Source organism: Dama dama, chromosome 22 (genome assembly GCF_033118175.1).
Source record: "Dama dama isolate Ldn47 chromosome 22, ASM3311817v1, whole genome shotgun sequence".
Taxonomy (NCBI): Eukaryota; Metazoa; Chordata; class Mammalia; order Artiodactyla; family Cervidae; genus Dama; species Dama dama.
The window spans coordinates 35,588,814-35,608,243 of NC_083702.1; the positions used below are offsets into that span (position 1 = coordinate 35,588,814).

General features: G+C 42.6%; 1 protein-coding gene across 2 annotated transcripts in view; it reads right to left on the minus strand.

Moving 5' to 3' along the window:
- Positions 1 to 5,897: 5,897 nt before the first annotated feature.
- Positions 5,898 to 19,430, minus strand: part of ITPR2 (inositol 1,4,5-trisphosphate receptor type 2) — a 556,807-nt gene continuing 543,274 nt past the window's right edge. For both annotated transcript variants that reach the window (XM_061125163.1, XM_061125162.1), the window contains 2 exons: positions 9,271 to 9,432; positions 5,898 to 8,585 (listed from right to left, as the gene is read on the minus strand). In XM_061125163.1, coding sequence (XP_060981146.1) covers positions 8,499 to 8,585; positions 9,271 to 9,432 — 249 coding nt within the window. In that variant the 3' untranslated portion in view covers positions 5,898 to 8,498. The remainder of the gene's footprint in view (positions 8,586 to 9,270; positions 9,433 to 19,430) is intronic.

Sequence of the window (19,430 nt, forward strand, 5' to 3'; positions counted from 1 at the left end):
AGTTGTACTCACAATTCACTGTTCAGAACAGTTATATCAGCCACATGCGCAAAAAAAATAAATAAATAAAACAGAACCACTGTCTGACATCATATAGAGAAATCAACTCAAAATGGATTAAAGACTTGAATGTAAGGTCTGAAACTATAAAAGTCCTAGAAGAAAACATAGGCAGTATGCACTCTGACACTGGCGTTAGCAATCTCTTTCTAGATATGTCTCCTTAGGCAAGAAAAGCAAAAGCAAAAACAAACAAATGTGATTATATCAAACTTGAAATTTTCTGCACAGCAAAGGAAACCAACATCAAAATGAAAAGACAACTTACAGAATGGGAGAAAATATTATATATCCTACATCTATATCCAGATTCTATATATGATAAGGGAGTAAGATCCAGAATATATAAAGAGCACAAGTAACTCAACAACAAAACCATAAATAACCCAATTAAAAATGTTTCCAAAGAAATACAAAGGGCCAATGAGCACATAAAAAGATGTTCAATATCACTAGTTAGGAAATGCAAATCAAAACCATAATGAGATGTCACCTCATACCTGTTAGAATGGGTATCATAAAAATGCAAGGAATAACAAACGTTGCAAACAATGTGGAGGAAAGGGAACCCTGGTATATTGTTGGTGGGACTGTAGTTGGTGTAGCTACCATGGAAAACAGTATGGAGATTCCTCAAAAAGTTAAGACTAAAATTACCATATAATCCAGCCATGATACTTCTCGGCATTTATCCAAAGAATGTGAATCCACTAATTTGAAAAGATACAGGGAACTTTATGTTCATCATGGCATTATTTACAGTAGCCAAGATATGGGAACAACCTAAGAACCCATGGATGGATGAATGGATAAGATGTGGTATATACAGACACAAAATGGAATACTGATGAGTCATAAAAAAGACAAAATTCTGCCATGTGTGACAACATGGATGTACCTTGACCATTAGTTCTAAGTGAAATAAGTCAGATGCAAAAAGACAAATATCATAAGATTTCACTCAGATGTGGAATACAAAAATCAAACAGATAAAATAAATGAACAAACTAAACCAAATAAAAGCAAACATGTAGATACAGAGAACAGAATAGTGGTTACCAGAGGGGAGAAATGGGTAAAAGGGATCAACTATATGGTGATGATGGAAACTTAAATTTTTGGTGGTGGGCAAGCTGTAGGGCCTACAGAAATGGAAATATAATGTTCTACATGTGAAACACATATAATGTTACAAACCAAAGTTACCCCAATGAAAAGTAAATCTTGGGACAACCCTGGCAGTCCAGGAATCAAGATTCTGTGCTTCCACTGCAGGAGGCATAGGTTTGATCCCTGGTTGGATCAAGAGAACTGAGATCCCACATGTTGTGCAACAGGGCCAACAAAACAAAACAAAACCCAAACAACCACAAAAAAAAAATCTAAAAAAACCCCACAAAAACAAACTAGTAGTGTGTTTCCCCCAGCTGCAGTGGGTGCTGGGACATGTGCTGAGAAATGTGTCCTTTGTGTGTCCAGGATGAGGAGAGTATCACTATTGGGGAGCATCAAGTTCTACTCCAGTGGAGTGGCTTTGCACTACTTCAGTTTAGCTTAGCTAGAACTACATTTCCCAGAATCCCTCTCTCAGAGGATTAGAGGTTACTTTTGACCACAGGAAGTATTTTCCTGAGATATGGAAGGTGGGAATGAAACAAGAGTTATTAAGTTCAGAAGGAGTAGACAACAGCTGCCATTGAAACCTGATCTCCTGCTCATGATACTGGTGTGAACAGTGGCTAGACATGACAGTCTTCTATTTCCCAGCACCCATCAGATCTCCTTCAGCCTCTCTGAGTCCTGGGTCAGATGCATACTGTTCCATGGTAAAGGTCACCAGCTTTTTTATGCCATGGAGTTTGGAGGTTGTGAGAGCCAGATGCAAATCTTGCTTGTCCTCCTGGGTTGTAATTTGTCCTGGCCCTTCCATGCCTCACACCCAGCTTTTTTTTCTGACCACCAGCCCCACTGACTTAGTGATTTCAGACTCAACCACCGATACCATTGCAGCAAGCTTCTATTGAGTTCTTCACCATCTCTTCACTACAACTGTGTGTGCATGCTTGAGTGCATGCTAAGTCACTTCAGTCATGTCCATGACCCCATGGACTGTAGCCCTCCAGGCTCCTCTTTCCATGGGATTCTCCAGGCAGGAATACTGGAGTGGGTTGCCATTCCCTCCTCCGGGGATCTTCCTGACCAGGGATCGAACCAGCGTTTCTTTAGTCTCTTGCATGGGAGGCAGGTTCTTTACCACTAGCGCCACCTAGGAAGTCCCCTTCCCTATAACTGCATGAGGTCAAATCCTTAAAATAGATCTCTCAGTCCATGTCACCCAACCTGATTTTTCTTTTCCCATAATACCCTAAAAGATCTAAAATATATTAATATATTTAATAAAACCAGGTCTAATTTTAAGGTATTGTGTTCACAAATTTTTCTATTAGAAGATACTGCTGAAAAGATCAGGTTCACACAAAAAAACCTGATCTATGTTGAAAGAGAAGGAACAGGTTATGGCAGACAAAAAGGCAGATACAACTGTCCACAGTGAAGACAATTATAAAAACGGAACGAAAAAGCACAGTTGTTAGGACAGGCAGCAGCCTCAGTAGCAGCTTTTCCCTGTGCAGATTTGAGGGAGGAAGACTTTGGGAGGAAGTCTTTGTGGTGGATTATAGAGGAAATTCACACCTGTATCCACATTTCCACAGCTGTAAGCAGGACAGTTCTACTTGGAGCTGATTTTGCTCCAAGGACCAGAGTGAAAAGGAAACAGGTTCATCAAGGCAGAAATCCACACTGAAGTGCAAAGACCAGAATTTTCTGTTAGATTGAGCCAAACTATGTTCAACAATTCATCTCTGTTCTTGCCAGTTTTCCACCTTCATCAAGTTTGGTCTCTGTGTGTGTGTGTTCCATGCGGCAGGTTCCCTGAGATATGCCAGTGCCTCTGCTTTCAGGGAGGGACATAGGAGTGGTTCGAGTACACAGATTTCTGGCCTGCAGATTTTTGTGCTCTGAAGATTTGCCTTCCTAAGACTTCCTCAAAGCACCGCGGTTGACAGTCAAATGCAGGGTCACTTTCCAGTGTCCATGATGCTCCCCACCACGTGTATCCTCCGTTTGTGCCAATTTCTCTCACTGGAAGAGGAACTCATTGTTCAATTTCCCTCCCGAAGCCTTTCCTCAGATCTCAAAGAAAACAAAACAAAACAAAACAATTCTTGTCACCCAGCTTCAAGGACACTGCAAAATGCCCATGTGAGCAGAGAATTCTCTTCATGGTTTGCACGTGATTCATGCAAGTCATTTTGATTTCAGCTGTGCCATGCTCTGGGGGTTAAGAACCAGGAAATTCTGGACGACCATATGACCTGTTGCCCACGGAGCCCCTGCTGGGTGTCAGCACAATATCCGTATACTAGGAGGTGTTGGCCAGTTGGGAGTTGGGCCAATTCCCGGTAAGCGCTGGGCACAATGGCCCACCTGAACTCTCACCAGTGTGGTTCAAGTTGCCAAAGTTTTGTCCCCCAAGTCTCATTATGTAAAACAGCAATAATAATGATTTTTATGCCAATACATTATTTAGAAATATTAAAAAATGACATAGCACTTGAAGTATCACACGCAAAAAAAGTTTTATAAATTCAACTTTATTAATAATAATTTATAAGTTATACTTATCTGGTCTTGACATATATTAGAATCATACTTTTTGAGGCAAATATAGCAATCTTCTACTGCAGGGGGAAAAAAAAGGCTTCTGGTGAAATGAGAAGAACTGGAATGATACTTTCATAAATTATTCAAGTCTGTGGAAACATTCAGTTCAGAGGTGAAATCTGGCTTTGTTTTCAGATTTCTTGAGTTTCACATGCATTTTAGTTCCTCTGCTCCATTTTGGTATAGTGTACTTTCTTCTACTAAATGGTGTAGATTTACCAACAATTCTTTCAGAGATAACAAATGAATGACTACGCTTAGTTGCTCAGTCGTGTCTGACTCTTTGCGACCCCATGGACTGTAGCCTGCCAGGCTCCTCAGTCTATGGGGATTCTCTAGGCAAGAATACTGGAGTGGGTTGCCATGTCCTCCTCCAGGGGATCTTCCAGACCCAGGAATCGAACCAGGGTCTCCTGCATTGGGATTCTTTACGAGCTGAGCCACCAATGACTAGAGAGCCTCAACTGGCTTTAGGCATTTTCTTCAAAGTGGAATTAGGTGTCAAATTTGTAAACAGAAAGCTCCCCACATTAGCAGATGCAAACTAGTTTATACAGAATGGATAAACAAGGCCTTACTGTATAGCACAGGGACCTATATTCAATATCCTGGGATAAACCATGATGAAAAGAATATGAAAAAATGCATGTATATATATATAACTGAATCACTTTGCTGGACAGCAGAAATTAACATAATATTGTAAATCAACTATACTTCAATAAAATAAACTAAAAAAAAGAAAGCTCCCCATGGGTTTCCCTTTCCCTACATACAATGTGCCCCTCATAACTGCACTCATTCCAGTCAGTTTTCTGGTTCTATGGGCACCTGTGCTTGTGTTTAAGATGCCTGCTGTACCCCCTTTTTGCATTGCATCGAGTGTCAGGGCTTCCTGGAACAGGTCTGTGGGTCAGAATATGCTGATTTGTGATTCTGTAAAGATTTGAGAGCTGCTTGAGGGAACACACGTCTTACGGATGCTCTCCACAAAGCCCTGTTCTTTGCATGTTTAAGGGTTATCTCTTGAGATTGTAATCTGTTAAATCATTATACCTGCGCAATATTTACTTACTTATGTCCCAGTCTGCTGGGTCCCTTGAGGGTAAGCCCTGTTCATCCTACTATCTACCCTTTACTCCGTCTTTCCCCTACTTTACTAGCTCAGTTGTGTCTGACCCTGTCTGACCCCTGGACTGTAGCCTGCCAGGCTCCTTTGTTCATGGAATTTCCCAGGCAAGAATACTGGAGTGGGTTGCCATTTCCTCCTCCTGGAGATCTTCCATCCCCAGGGATTAAATCTGAGTCTCCTGCTTTGGGGAGGCGGGATCTTCACCACTGAGCCACCAGGGAAGCCCTTCCCCTAATCACAGTGAAGTCCCAACATGCACTTTCCCTCCCCAAGTCTCTAGATCCCCAATTTCTATGCTTATTCTCAGCCCTGGGGCATGGGGACAGAGGGTGGACCCTTCGGCATTACTGCTTCTAATAAAACAACTATAAACTAAAAAGAACAACCAAAACAATGAGTTATGAGCTGAGAATATGGAAAAAAGCAAACAGTTCTGACTTGAGCAGAACATCTTCCTGATTTATCAATAATCCACTAGAAAATGCATCCTCATCACCAATAGAACGGAGGAGGCAATGGCACCCCACTCCAGTACTCTAGCCTGGAGAATCCCATGGACGGAGGAGCCTGGTGGGCTGCAGTCCATGGGGTCGCTAGGAGTCAGACACGACTGAGCGACTTCACTTTCACTTTTCACTTTCATGCATTGAAGGAAATGGCAACCCACTCCAGTGTTCTTGCCTGGAAAATCCCAGGGACAGGGGAGCCTGGTGGGCTGCCGTCTACGGGGTCGCAGAGTCGGACATGATTGAAGTGACGCAACAGCAGCACCAACAGAAAAGTTTCAGTATGCAAGAAAATAAGCCCTTGTCTAAACAAACTTTTAAAAGGTAAAATATGTTAATTTTACATGTATAAAATTTATTTTTTAGTATTATAGTCTTAAAACATACCTGCATGAAACTCTTGGGCTTCAGAGTGGACTATGTAGGGGAATCAAATCCTTTTGAAATTAAAAATTATGTTCCACAGAAACTGATACTTTTAAGCCAATATGGGTTTTAATAACTAAACAGTAAAACATTTCTCTTAACATCAAAATCAAAGATGATTATACTTATTTTAATATCACTATATAAATATGAGAACGTTAATTGACACTTGTCTAGGTCAAATATTCCAGTTGCATTAACAAACATATATAAAACAAATATAAATTTATAGAGAATGTCATGATTATCTGCTTCATTATGAATTTAATAGCCTGAAAGCTGCCTTTTTTGTTTGCTTTCGTTTATTTTACTTTAACAATCTCAAAGTATTGAGGAAGGAAAGAAGAGAACACAACTGAGCAATATTTCAATTTTGATTAAATAAGAGTCTGGTCAGTTGCAATCCTTTTTGAACACTTAACGCACTGTGACATGATGACCTGCCACTCCTCAGCGGTTGGAGAGGTTAGGCCATTTCTTGATAGCAGGTACATATCCAATGACTCATTCTCTCTAAAAAACTGTGTAAGAAAAAAGTAGGTAGTTCATTTGAAAGACAGGCTGCACTCACCTGTACAAACTAATTTCTTTTCTTGATGCTGGGATATCCATCAGAAACATGTTAGTTTGTGCTAAACAGAGATAGGTTCTGACATTGCAATATAGCTAGTATTTACCACTTCACTCTGCCTGTGAACCTCTCTGCCTAGTTCTAATACTTTAAAAGGGTACTTTTCATCTAATACTGTTAATAACAAGAATGGCCTTATTTTGTGTGTGTGTGTGTTTTTTTAATGGCTGCTTTGGTCTACTTCAGTTTTGGGGAAGCCATTTAAAACTCAAAATGTGATATGGTTTAAAGTTTTACTGATGCATTAGGACTGAATGACAGTAGAATTTCTCAGACATTCACTGGACGCCCACTGGGTCCTAGGCTCTGTGCTGATATAGCTCGGTTTCTGATCCTTCTTGATCGTGATCCTTCAGGGACTGGTCCAGAAAAATACTATCACATCAGAGTGAGCAATTTTTAACTTGGGGAGTTATTTGGAGGGGGGCATGCATCAGCAGATTCAGTTCAAAAATTCACTGCTCTGGGTTTCCACAGCTTTCCTCCAAGTCTACATTTTAATGGGGTGTGGAAGAAGGATAGGTTTGGGCATTCTTTATCATCTTCCTAGACCATGATTAGAGAATTTTAGGAGCCAAGAGCTTAAACTACATTCAAATAATCCAAAAGCTTTAAAAAGGGGCATAGCAAATCCTGTCCAGACCTTAAACCTTGGTGGTAAGAACACGAGAGTTTAAAAGGCAATGTTTTTGTTCTTTTGGGGGCAGCAACCAGAAAAGGTCAGCTTGCTGAGAACCTCCCAGAGTCTGGTGTCACGTGCCTCGCGCTCTCACCACACGGCGGTTCCCCTAACACTTTCATGATGTGCATTTTGCTTTAGCATTCTAAAGGCATAGTCTCTAAGACTAACACAGGAATGGCAGGTTATTTTCTCCCTCCACAAATTCTGGTTGCATAATTTAACATAAAAACAATTTGAGAAAGAGATTATTATCTTTTTACCTTTTGCAAAGCTCTTACCGATAAGAGTTTAAAATATGCAATTGAAACGTTGCATTTTCTGGAGTATTCAATACATATCTTGGATTTTTTTCCCTAACTGCAGGAATAGAATAAATAAAAACCACTCAGTTCTTAAGCACAGCAAACATGAATCAAAGAGCTTTTACTCCATATTTATAAAAGGCAATGCCACCATCATAAGTTTCTCTGTATTTCCTGTCACCTTTAAGCATTTTCATTTGTTAATCTCAATGTATTTCAATAGCACACATATGTTCTCAAAAAATTCTTCTCTGGGGCTTACTGTCAGCTTTTTTGTTCCCAAATCTTTGATAGTCTTAAGTCTCTACAGGACTTGAAACATGATGCTAACAAGTTATATAAAAGCCTCTTTTTGTGCTCCGTATTGACAAGAGTCCCTCTGAATCTGGGAGAAAGCAATCATTTTCCAGTCGTGTTGTCAGCTGAGGGACATAAGCTCCAAAGCACTAGTTCCTAGGGCCATAAATCCATTGTGTTCCATGTTATAAATAAGGAAATTGCCTGTGATGGCTACGATTTGGAAGCATTAAAATTTTTTCTTTGCAGCTCTCATTTTTAATCTTTTTAGTTATTTCCCTTAGTAAAACTTAGCCACCAAAATATGACTTCCTGTATCACTGACCCAGATGCCATAATTAAAAGAAAGACATTCCAACCAACCATGACAAAGGTTGCAGTGAGCATTAAAGGCAAAACAGACCCTTATCGATTCAGCCAAAGGTAGTTCTCTCTGCCCTGCGTCTCCTTCCACCCGCCTCCCCCCTCCTCTCTCTGTCCATTTGAGCAAGCGGCTTGACTTTGCATTAAGAATGCGTGATGTGTGCTTTCTAGCGGCTGCATTTTAAGTTTGGTCTTCTCAACCATGAAAACACAGTTAAAAATTGTTCTCAGAGCTAAACCACTCAACATCTTGGCACTTGGTTGTTTTTAACTTTTCAACAATAGGCACTGTTCACTCCCCTCGGTCTCAGTTCTTTATTCAGTGATCAGGCAGGACGCTGATGAAAGGCTAGTCTCGGCTGCCCCCACGGTATCAGTGTGGTGGCATGTGATGATTCACATGGGGTGTGTTTGATCCGAGAAAGCCCAGTCTCTGCTTATTCTTCCTTTGTTCTGTCATCTGGGGGGAAAAGAGAGAGTGTATTAAGCTGATTTTTCTCACTCTTTCCCAGCGCTGGTGGAACACACAGTGTTGGGTGAATATTTCCCAGTGAATATTTATTGAAAAAGGGAAAATATTTTTAAAAGTGAATTTCCATAGGCAGAGAAACAGAGCAAACCCCTCTCTGTGGTTAAGAAAGAGGAACCGTGGTTCTTTTAAAGCAGCCCTTGCTTGTCACATATCATCACTGCCATCACCTTAGTCATTTTAAAAGCTACCACAGTTACTTTTGATACTATTTTTACTAAGGCTAACAATCTTACATGATGAAGGGGTTGACTGTAGCACTGAAATGATAGATACTAATGACGATATGCTTTTCTGATGAACTTAATAATTGCTGTGAAGGCAGAATATACGATTTTCTATCAAAAAGTCCAAAGCGGTCCCTCTCTTTCAGTATTTGTTCCTTCCTTCCCTGTTCCACAGAAGAGGTGTCACACAAGATGGGTGTGACAAGCAGAAGCAGGCTCTGCTTGCCGAGAGGCGGTTCTTACAACATAGCGTGGGGTTTCTTTACTGTGATTTACAATCCCGTGGACAACAATCTCACTGCCAGGATTCTCCTGTCTCTCCCACTCACAGTGGTGAAAGATTTCACATCACCCCCCGCACCGAGCTCCCATCTCCAAAGGGCTCCCACCTGCTCCTTGAGCTCCGCCAGCTGACCGGAGAGCTGTCTGACCAGACTCATGGTTGATTCCAGCTTCTCCTGCAGGTTCCGAATCTCATTTTGCTCACTGTCACCTTCGTTGCTAACAAGGGACATGGCTCGCATCCGAGGAAACCAATCCAAATTCTTCTCCTAAAAGCAAATAAATGTGCAGAAACAAGGCAATAAATATGGAAGGGAGCCTGAAGTTATGTAAAGAATGTTTATAAAGGTTCATTATTATTAACATTTTGGAGAAGAAAATGGCAAGCCACTCCAGTATTCTTGCCTGGAAAATCCCATGGAAAGAGGAGCCTGATGGGCTACAGTTTAGGGGTCGCACAGAGTCCGACACGACTGAGCAACTGAACACATTATTAACATGTAAATCAAAGTTGCTTAGCACTTTCAAAGCAAAAGGTACTCTTGCTGGCCAAGGGAGGGGAGAGGTAAAGGTGGGAATGAAGTGAGGGTTCCATATTAGTCTTCATGAGCTGAGCAAAGATTTTAAATATTGGAACGAATTTCTTATGGTCTCCCCCGGAGGTCCTGGGTAAAGCATTTAGGACAGCGTCCTGCACCCTGTAGGCGATTAGTGAATCTTGATGAATGATGAGCTAGGCTTTGGAGGCTGAGAAGAGCAGATCCAAATGTGTGTGGGAAAAGTAAAGGCCTGAGCCTCCCTACCTGATCCCTGCCCTGGTGCAGAGGAGAAAGGGGTGGCGGAATGGGAGGTGATAAAAGACATGTTTCAGTTCCAGGTGCCCATGCCTATTTACCTTCCACTTCCCCAAGACAGGCTAAGGGGAAGAGGGAAGTGGGAGGGCATGGCCCTGGGTTACCCTGTCTGCTCCTTTTGGAAACATTTTATTACAGTGGGGATGGGGTTTTAGAGTTAGACTTCCCCAGAGGGCAACAGCGGGTGCCACTTCTGTTTTTTCAGGCTGACTGAGAGTGTAGGGGTGTGTGTGTGTATGTGCATGTGTGTATGTGTGTCCCCTCCATTGTGGTAAAAAAACATATGGTTACCAAGATACCCACATCTCTTGAAAATTCTTCCTGATTGCCCAACATCATAGAATCCCTGTGAATTATTTGTAACCCATCTTTCAATCCTCAAGAAAGTTTCCCATTTTAAAGATGAGGAATCGAGCGGTCCCAAGAGTTTAATTACCCTCATCACAAGCTAGGAATTGGCAGAGCTAGGATTTGAAGGCAGGTTAGCCTTTTGGCTGGGTTTCCCTGGTGGCTCAGCAGTAAAGAATCCACCTACAATGCAAGAGACCCAGGTTTGATCCCTGGGTCGGGATCCAACACAGGAGGGGATGGCAATCCACTCCCGTATTTTCTCCTGCAGAATCCCATGGACAGAGGAGCCTGACAGGCTACAGTCCATGGGGTTGCAGAGTCAGACGTGACTGAGCATGCACACAAGCCTTTTGGCCACTGATCAGGAATCCCAGTCTATATTTACCTATTTCCTTAAATCACATTCTTCCAGTATCCCTGGCAGTGACCTTCCTGCTTAAGATTCTTTCCAGTCCAGAAAAGCCCACTGCAGTAGATACAAAGACGTCTGCTTAGCTGATGCCTAGAACAAGAGCCAGGAGAGTTCTTTCTCCTCCTAAGGGGAAAGGTCCAACCTCTGTACCTTGGCACTTCTGTCTAAATCTCATCTGGCCCTTTGGTTGGTTTCTTTGGTAGTTGTTAGTCAAAGAACAACACATTCTTTATAGTTCCTGACCCCCCAGTGGCAGTGGAAAGGGCTGATAAAGGATAGGATAAAATATTCAAGAGAGTTAAGCTGCATTTAAACAGCTGTAGTTAATTAGCATTTCAAAGGAGAATGGTAACTTATTCTGAAGTGCAGAGTGACAGCCAGTTTCATTCGATTAGTGCTTCAACATCTATTGCCAGGTATTTAGAGATGAAAATCAGGTAAGACAAAATGTCTGCCCTCAAGGAGCTTGTGGCTTAGGACAGTCCTCCATGAAAAGTGGACTGGGCAGTCTGCGTATCAAAATTCCCTGGGGTTGCTTGTAAAAATAGCAGGTTTCAACCCCACCACCTCTTATGAAATCAGAACCTCCTAGGGGGCCTGCATGATTTGTAGGTGCTTTAAAGTTTAAGAAGTCTGATCTATGGAGACTTAGAAGTTTAACGAGAACCGCTAGGGTAGTGGCTGGGTAGGGAGATGGAGTGAAGAGGAAAGATGGGAAGTGGCTGGCATAAGGAATGGGAAAAGTGAAAAATGAAAGGGTTAGTTGTTAGTTGTGAAAGTTGCTTAGTTGTGTCCGACTATTTGCAACCCCATGAACAGACTCCTCTGTCCAAGGGATTCTCTAGGTAAGAATACTGGAGTGGGTTGCCATTTCCTTCAACAGGGGATCTTCCCGATCCAGGGATCGAACCTAGGTCTCCTGTCTTTCAGGCTGATTCTTTATTGTCTGAGCCACTTGGGAAGAGAAGCCAAAGAGGGACCACTGAATGCTTGCAGGGTGGAGTGGGAGACCCTACCTTGGGATGACTCCATCAGAGATCAGGACTCACCAACAGCCCAGGTGGGTGTGCAGCTGAGGCCAAGAGCTGGACTGATACAAGATGGTGTGTCCCCTGGGAAGGGCATCAGGATGACAAAGGTATCGGGAAGCTAGGTATGTCTGCTCAGCAGTGGCTGGTGTGAGGAACACTAGTGTGTGGACTGGTAGGAGGGATGGACAATAAACAGACAATCCAGTGAACTCCAGTTCTCTTATCTATTTAGAATCTGTATTATCTACTGTACTATCTCTTATCTGAATTTTACAAATGCAGAAACTGAGGCTAGCAAACACAAGCTAGAATCAAGATTGCTAGGAGAAATATCAATAACCTCAGATATGCATATGACACCACCCTTATGGCAGAAGTGAAGAAGAACTAAAGAGCCTCTTGATGAAAATGAAAGAGGAGAGTGAAAAAGTTGGCTTAAAACTCAGCTTTCAGAAAATTAAGATCATGGCATCTGGTCCCATCACTTCATGGCAAATAGATGGGGAAACAGTGGAAACAGTGAGAGACTTTATTTTTTGGGCTCCAAAATCACTGCAAATGGTGACTGAAGCCATGAAATTAAAGATGCTTGCTCCTTGGAAGAAAGGCTATGATTAAACTAGACAGCATATTAAAAAGCAGAGACATTACTTTGCTGGCAAAGGTCCATATAGTCAAAGCAATGGCTTTTACAGTAGTCATGTATGGATGGGAGAGTTGGACTATAAAGAAAGCTGAGTGCCGAAGAATTGATACTTTTGAACTGTGGTGTTGGAGAAGACTTTTGAGTCCCTTGGACTGCGAGGAGATACAACCAGTCCATCCTAAAAGAAATCAGTCCTGAATATTCATTGGAAGGACTGATGCTGAAGCTGAAACTCCAATCCTTTGGCCACCTGATGCAAAGAACTGACTCACTGGAAAAGACCCTGATGCTGGGAAAGATTGAAGGTGGGAGGAGAAGGGGACGATAGAGGATGAGATGGTTTGATGGCATCCATGATTCAATGGACATGAGATTGGGTAAACCTGAGGAGTTGGTGATGGACAGGGAGGCCTGGCGTGCTGCAGTCCATGTGGTTGCAAAGAGTCAGACACGAATGAGCGACTGAACTGAACTGAATTGAGGCTAGCAAATTATTTTGCTGGAAGCCCAATCCAGACCTGTCTGTATCCAGACCTTCTGGCCAGAAAGGAGACTGTGGACAGAAAGTCGAATAATAATAAGGTACGATAACTTCAGGAAATAGAAACTAGAGTAAGAAAGTCTGAAATCTGATAAAATATCAGTGAATTTAGGGAGTTAGTGTATCATGGGTATAGTTGGAGAACTTTAGCTGAAGAAGATGAAAAATTTCTGGAGATAGACAGTGGGGATGTTTGCATAACGATGTGAATGTACTGAATGCCACAAAAGTCTACACATAAAATGGATTAAATGGGGCTTCCCTGGTGGTTCAGTGGTTAAGCCTCCATGTTTACAATGCAGAGGGCCCGGGTTCAATCCCTGATCAGGGAACTAGATCCCACATACTGCAGATAAAAGCTCCTACATGGCTTAACTAAAAAAAGAGTCTGTATGCCACAACAAACACTGAAGATCCTGCATGCTACAAGTAAGATCCAGTGTAGCCAAAAAAAAAAAAAAGGTTAAAATGGTATGCATGTGTATGCTCAGTCACTCAGCCATGTCCTACTCTTTGTGACCCCGTGGACTGTAGCCCATCAGGCTCCTCTGTCCATGGGATTTCCCAGGTAAGAATACTGGAGCGAGTTGCCATTTCCTTCTCCAGGGGATCTTCCCAACCCAGGGATCAAACCCACGTCTCTTGTGTCTCCTGCATTGGCAGGCAGATTCTTTACCACTAGCGCCACCTAGGAAGCCCAGGATAGAACAGAAAGGTCTGACAGCCTCAGATGGCTGGCTGGATCTGGGCTGAAGAGTTAGCAGGAGACAGGATAGAGACGGCGAAAACCTCAGCTTTAAGAACATTTCCTAGAGAAACAGAGACAAAACACTGTTCTAATACTTAGCTCATTGGAAAAGACCCCGATAGTGGGAAAGATTGAGTGCAGGAGAAGTCGGCGACAGAGGATGAGATGGATAGATGGCATCATCAACTCAACGGACATGAGTTTGAGCAAACTCCAGGACATACTGGAAGACAGGGAAGCCTGGCATGTTGCAGTCCATGGGATTGCAAAGAGTTGGACACAACTGAGCGACTCAGCAACAATGCTTAGCAAAGATAACATGGGTGAGATGGAAACTTCCTCCAAAGAAATTGCTGTCATAGGTATCTCAGGGGCCAGGTCAGCTCAGTCCACAGTCTCTTGCTTTTGAGGAAATAAAAGCAGTTCTCAGGGGACCGCTGCCCCAGCCGGTTGGGCCACGGGACTCTTTTCCTTACACATTCTTTCTTCACTTGTTCCTTTGTTCATGCATTCATTGACTAATTCTTCCTTGTTGACCCTGTCTGTGCTAGGCACCGGGAGAACAATAGGGAGCCAAACCCAGTGTGATTCTTGTGCTGGTGGAATTGATAGTGATAGTCTTAGGTGGAGAGTAAAACTTCAATCAAAGATGGTGAAAATAATGACAAATAGGACTTAAGTGCTGGGGAGGAAAGTCACCTGGCCCCACCGTCCTTTCTCCTAAGGTCCCCCAAATCATTCTCTCTTCTAATTGTCTCCTGGTTTCTCTCATCTTTCTTCCCCTCACTGCCTGCACCTTTCTCTGTGTATGTTTGCTTGGTTCTCAGCCTTTTCTCTACCGATTTCATACTTTTTGTTTCAGTCCTCTTTTTCTCTGTATACCAACTGACTATAATCTGAAACTAAAATATAATGTATCATTAAGATTTTTTTTTCCAATACTGAATGCTTTCTGGTTCCTTTTCTTAATTTTTAGGAACCTGACTTGAATGCCTTGCATCTCACTAAAATAGCAAAAAATAAGCACCCTAAATTGATTGTCTTTTGTCCTCTTTCTACAAAAAAGCCAGCCTTTTAAAAATAAATGTTCACAACTGATTTCTCCTAGTACAGAAAGTGTATTCTTTTCACCAAAAGTAACTCAAGTCCAAACAAGTTCTTAGAATAAATGCTACACGTGGCTTTTCACAGAAAGTGGTTTCCAATGAAATATCCCAAGCTTCCTCTCTCTGCTCCAAAGTCACAAGAAGCAGCTTCCACAAGAGCCTCAGCCTGAGCAGGGTGAGAAAGGAAACCCTGGACTTTATTTTGAGCCAGAACCACAGGACAGACACCCAGAACACTGGCTGGTTAATGAGATACCACTCACTCACCGTGTTGACTTGTAACATGTCTGCCATTTAACAAAGCAGTTTGATTTTATTTGTTATTTCTTGGTTACTCACATAGGTTATGTCCATCCTGTGATCATGCTCATGATTAATAGATTCCCATGGTGACTTTGGTTAGTCAATATGACATCATTTCTTTGTTTCACCAGGAATGAATATGTTTGACCGCAGGGTAGTATAAAGTTGGGAAGCTACAGATTAAGTGTTAGATTCTGAGGTTACAGTGTATGACCCTAGAAACTTGGTGAGTGGAAAGCCAAAGCTTTCCAAAGGTACTAAAATGCAACTCCCAGAGATGAAGGGACAAAAATCATGGCAGCCATGATCCTCCTGCTATCCCTAAATTTTAATAATAACGCATCTTCCTAGGGGACCAGAAGATGGATAGATAGGAGTGTGAAAACCTTTCAAACAGTCCTTTCAACAGTCAGATCAATTTGCCTTGTTTAATTTTGTAGTTATTCAGTAAATGGTTGGGTTGTCAGAGTCAGTCAGAGCTTATCTGTGCTATCTTTATAATTTGTTCTTAAATGTGATACCCCATTTTCAGGGAAGAAGCCACACAGTATCAAGGAAAGAGCACTGATCTAGGAGTCAGGACACCTGGGTTCTGATTTTAGTTCAGCCAAAAGTGAACTGTGTGATAGAAGGAGGGTTCAGTTCAGTTCTGTCGCTCAGTCGTGTCCAACTCTTTGCGACCCCATGAATCGCAGCACGCCAGGCCTCCCTGTCCATCACCAACTCCCGAAGGAGGGTGGGGGAGCCTTATTCTCTGAATCCAAGTTTCCTCATCTGTAAAACCAGAATGTTACCCTGGGTGGTCTCTATGTCTCTTCCAGCTCGTCATTCCGTGAGTTATGAATTCAAAACTTTAGAAATCAAATTGCTGAGACAAGCCCTAAGCTTGCCAACTGAGCAAACAGAAACATAGCATTTAGGCTAGAAGCAACCTTGAAACCACGAAACCCAAGCTCAGCATATTACAAATGCCCAGTCTGAATCCTAGAAAGTTTAGGTTTCCTTGAGGTCTCACAGCTGTTCTGCTGTACTTGACTTCCGCTTCTAGACAAGTCCTTCCATTTAATGCAGTGAAACAGCTCTTACATAATGTAATCTAGCCCTGTTGATGTTTAATCGACAACAGGCTCAAGAAAACATAAAGACTGTAATGATTTCTCTCCGTATCACAATGAGATTGAAAAGTAGAATAAGATTGAGTCCAGTGAGCCCAACACTGGAGAAATTGTCTTTTGTCTCTTTAATGTGTTCTAGGTACACATTAAACGTTGCCTGGGACAAATTGGGAGTTTCAAATTAACAAATATATGCTGCTATATATAAGACAGATAAACAACAAGGATCTACTGTATAGCACAGGGAACTGTACTTGATATCTTACAATAATATATAATGGAAAAGAATCTGAAAACAATACATACATACATCTCTCTCTCTACATATATAATTGCATCACTTTGCTGTATACCCGAAACACTGTAAATCAAATTATTTGATTTATACTTCAGTTTCAAAAAAATGTGAAAAAAAAGTTGCCTGCATGTAAGTTAAAGAGAGTGCAAGCACTGTAGTTCTGTATCAGAGTAATAATCCCATTTTTTAGCTGCTTGGCAGGTGTCAGCCACTTAAGTCATGGTACGGCCAGTACCCACAGAAATTCCATAAGGTTGAGACTGTTGCCAGCCCCATTTTACAGAAGACAATACTGAGACAGGAAGAGGATTAGTTACTGGCCAAGGCCGCAGACTGGTGGTAAATGGCTGGGCCAAGGTTTGGCCTCCATCCTAGGTGACTGGAAATCTTGTACTCTTTTCACTACCTTGGACTATTTCTCCACGTCCAGTAGAGATGCCAATGCTTAGCTTCTGAACTTGCCAGGGAAAACAGAGACTACCCAAAGGCTCAGTGAGTAAAGAATCCACCGACAAAGCAGGAGACACAGGAAACGCGGGTTTGATCCCTGGATCGGGCAGATCTCCTGGAGGAAGAAAATGGCAACCCACTCCAGTATTCTTCCCTGGAGAATCCCATGGACAGAGGAGCCTGGCAGGCTACAGTCCAATGGGTCACAGAGAGTCGGACACGACTGAGCGACTAAGCATGCAGCACAGTGAGAATACATTTTATAACTTGAATTCCCCTGATATGTCTTCCCGGGTAAGCTAAAGATTTATTTATTGGAAATTAGAAATAAATGCTTTAGGCATTGTATCAGAAATGTAGATGCAGATACTGTGGAAATACATTGATTGACCCTTGACATTCGCTGCAATTTTGAAGTGTTCTGAAATATTCCTAATGAGAGGTACCACACTGAACGTACCATTGCACTGTGTTTGTACTGGAATATTGATAAACCACTATACATGTACCTTCACCTCCACTTCCAGACTCTCTATGCTTAAAACATGCTGTCACAAGACCATTTGCAAAGGTTTTTCTTGGTTACCATCCTCTTCTAAGGCTTAAATTTACACTGCACTTTCTATTCTAAAACCATATGTGAAGCCTCCTAGGCTGAGGAGCATAACCATCTGCCCAAAGCCTCAGTGTGACCCACTACATTCCTCTCTTGGCACTTCTGGTTTGAAGATGTCAGCAGAAATGGCTCTAAAAAGGAACACCAGCCACGCTAATACTATCTACTCAGTGGAAGGTTCCTGAGGGAAAGACACCATTCCTGCTTTCTGGAACTTCACAGACCAAGGCCAATAATCTGGAACAAGGATTCTTTCTGAACTCAAAATAATCATATGATTACTTCAGAAGTCAAAGTAATCATGTGGGTTAATGGGAAATGCGTCATATAGCCCATCGCAGCCTCTGCTCCATGAAGGAGGGGCATGGTGGGCCTCCCACCCTCTGACCAATATGGCGGCCTTGCTGGCAGGTGAGACGTTGTCTCAAACCCTTAAGGAGCACCCACAACACTGGCATTTGGACTTCTAGCTTTGTTCCTAGTGAACACCCCACCTGTATGTGACCAGAATTGCTTAATCTGGACAGCGAAAAGGCTGATTCTCACAGGAGTTTGCACACAGACCCTGGGTTAAAAGGACGGAAGGATGAGCTGGGAAACACACTCTTGTCTGACAAACACCGGCGACTGTCGGTGAGAGAAAGGATCCAGCTGTGTCCTTTGAAGCTAAAACGCTATTCTTGGATTGATAAATAAATGAGAACCTTGTCAACTAATTCTAAAAAAAGGGAGGGAATAAGAGTAAAAATTTTGCTGTGTTAGAAAAATAGCACATTCCAGGACTGGAAGATTCATTTGCCACCCTTTATTAACTGTATCTTCCTTCTGTCTCTGTTTATTCTGTTCTGTATCTTCCTTCTGCAACTGAATTCCTTAAAGTGTGGCAGAGTACCCTACTTGGGTGGCTTGAGAAATTTAAAATATGTTAGTTATTGAAGGCAAATCTGTATTGAAAGTTTTTGTAAAGCAACAACCCCCTTTACGGAGTCGTGTTCAAACTTTGAAATATTTTACAAATCTAAATGTGTGGACATCATGTTTGCATTAGGTATGTGAAAGTGGTTTGAACCTTACAAGGTGGAGATGTAGATGTATGTGTGCTCAGTCGTGTCTGACTCTTTGTGACCCCATGGACTATAGCCTGCCAGGCTCTTCTGTCCTTGGGATTTTCCAAGCAAGAATACTGGAGTGGGTTGCCACTTCCTTCTCCAGAGGATCTTCCCAACCTAGGGATCGAACTCACATCTCTTGCATCTCCTGGCGTTGGCAGGAGGATTCTTTACCACTAGCACCACCTGGGAAGCCCTGAACCTTAGAAAGCAAAGTACAAATGTCAAAGATCCTTGGACTGCTGAACAGACTGCACAGAGGTGGGAGTCTGTCCCTTAGAGGCGTTTAACAAAGGCTGAAAAGCAAGAGCCCCTGACATCCCTGCGGGGCTCCTGCCTGACCCCTGTCCATGGCCCTATCTCCAGGGGGCTGCTGGCCTGGGAGCCCTCCAGGGACAAAGCCTACTTTAACCAGTCCCTGCTCCCAAGGTCAGTGAGAGAAGTAGGTCCAGCAGAAGTACCACCGAAAGAGGGAGTGGTGGAATGAAAATGACTTAACAGGCTACTGATCTCAGCAGGGCCCCAGGCTGGTAGTCAAAAAGTCAGCTGGGAGGGACTGGATGCTGGTCCAGTTTCATAGCCCCCCTGTTTTATAAGCAGCACCACTGCGGTGGGAGCGGCTGGCTCGTGCCCAGCACAGGGGGTGCAGGAGGGCACTGCTCATGGCCTGGCAGGCTGTTTCTCTGG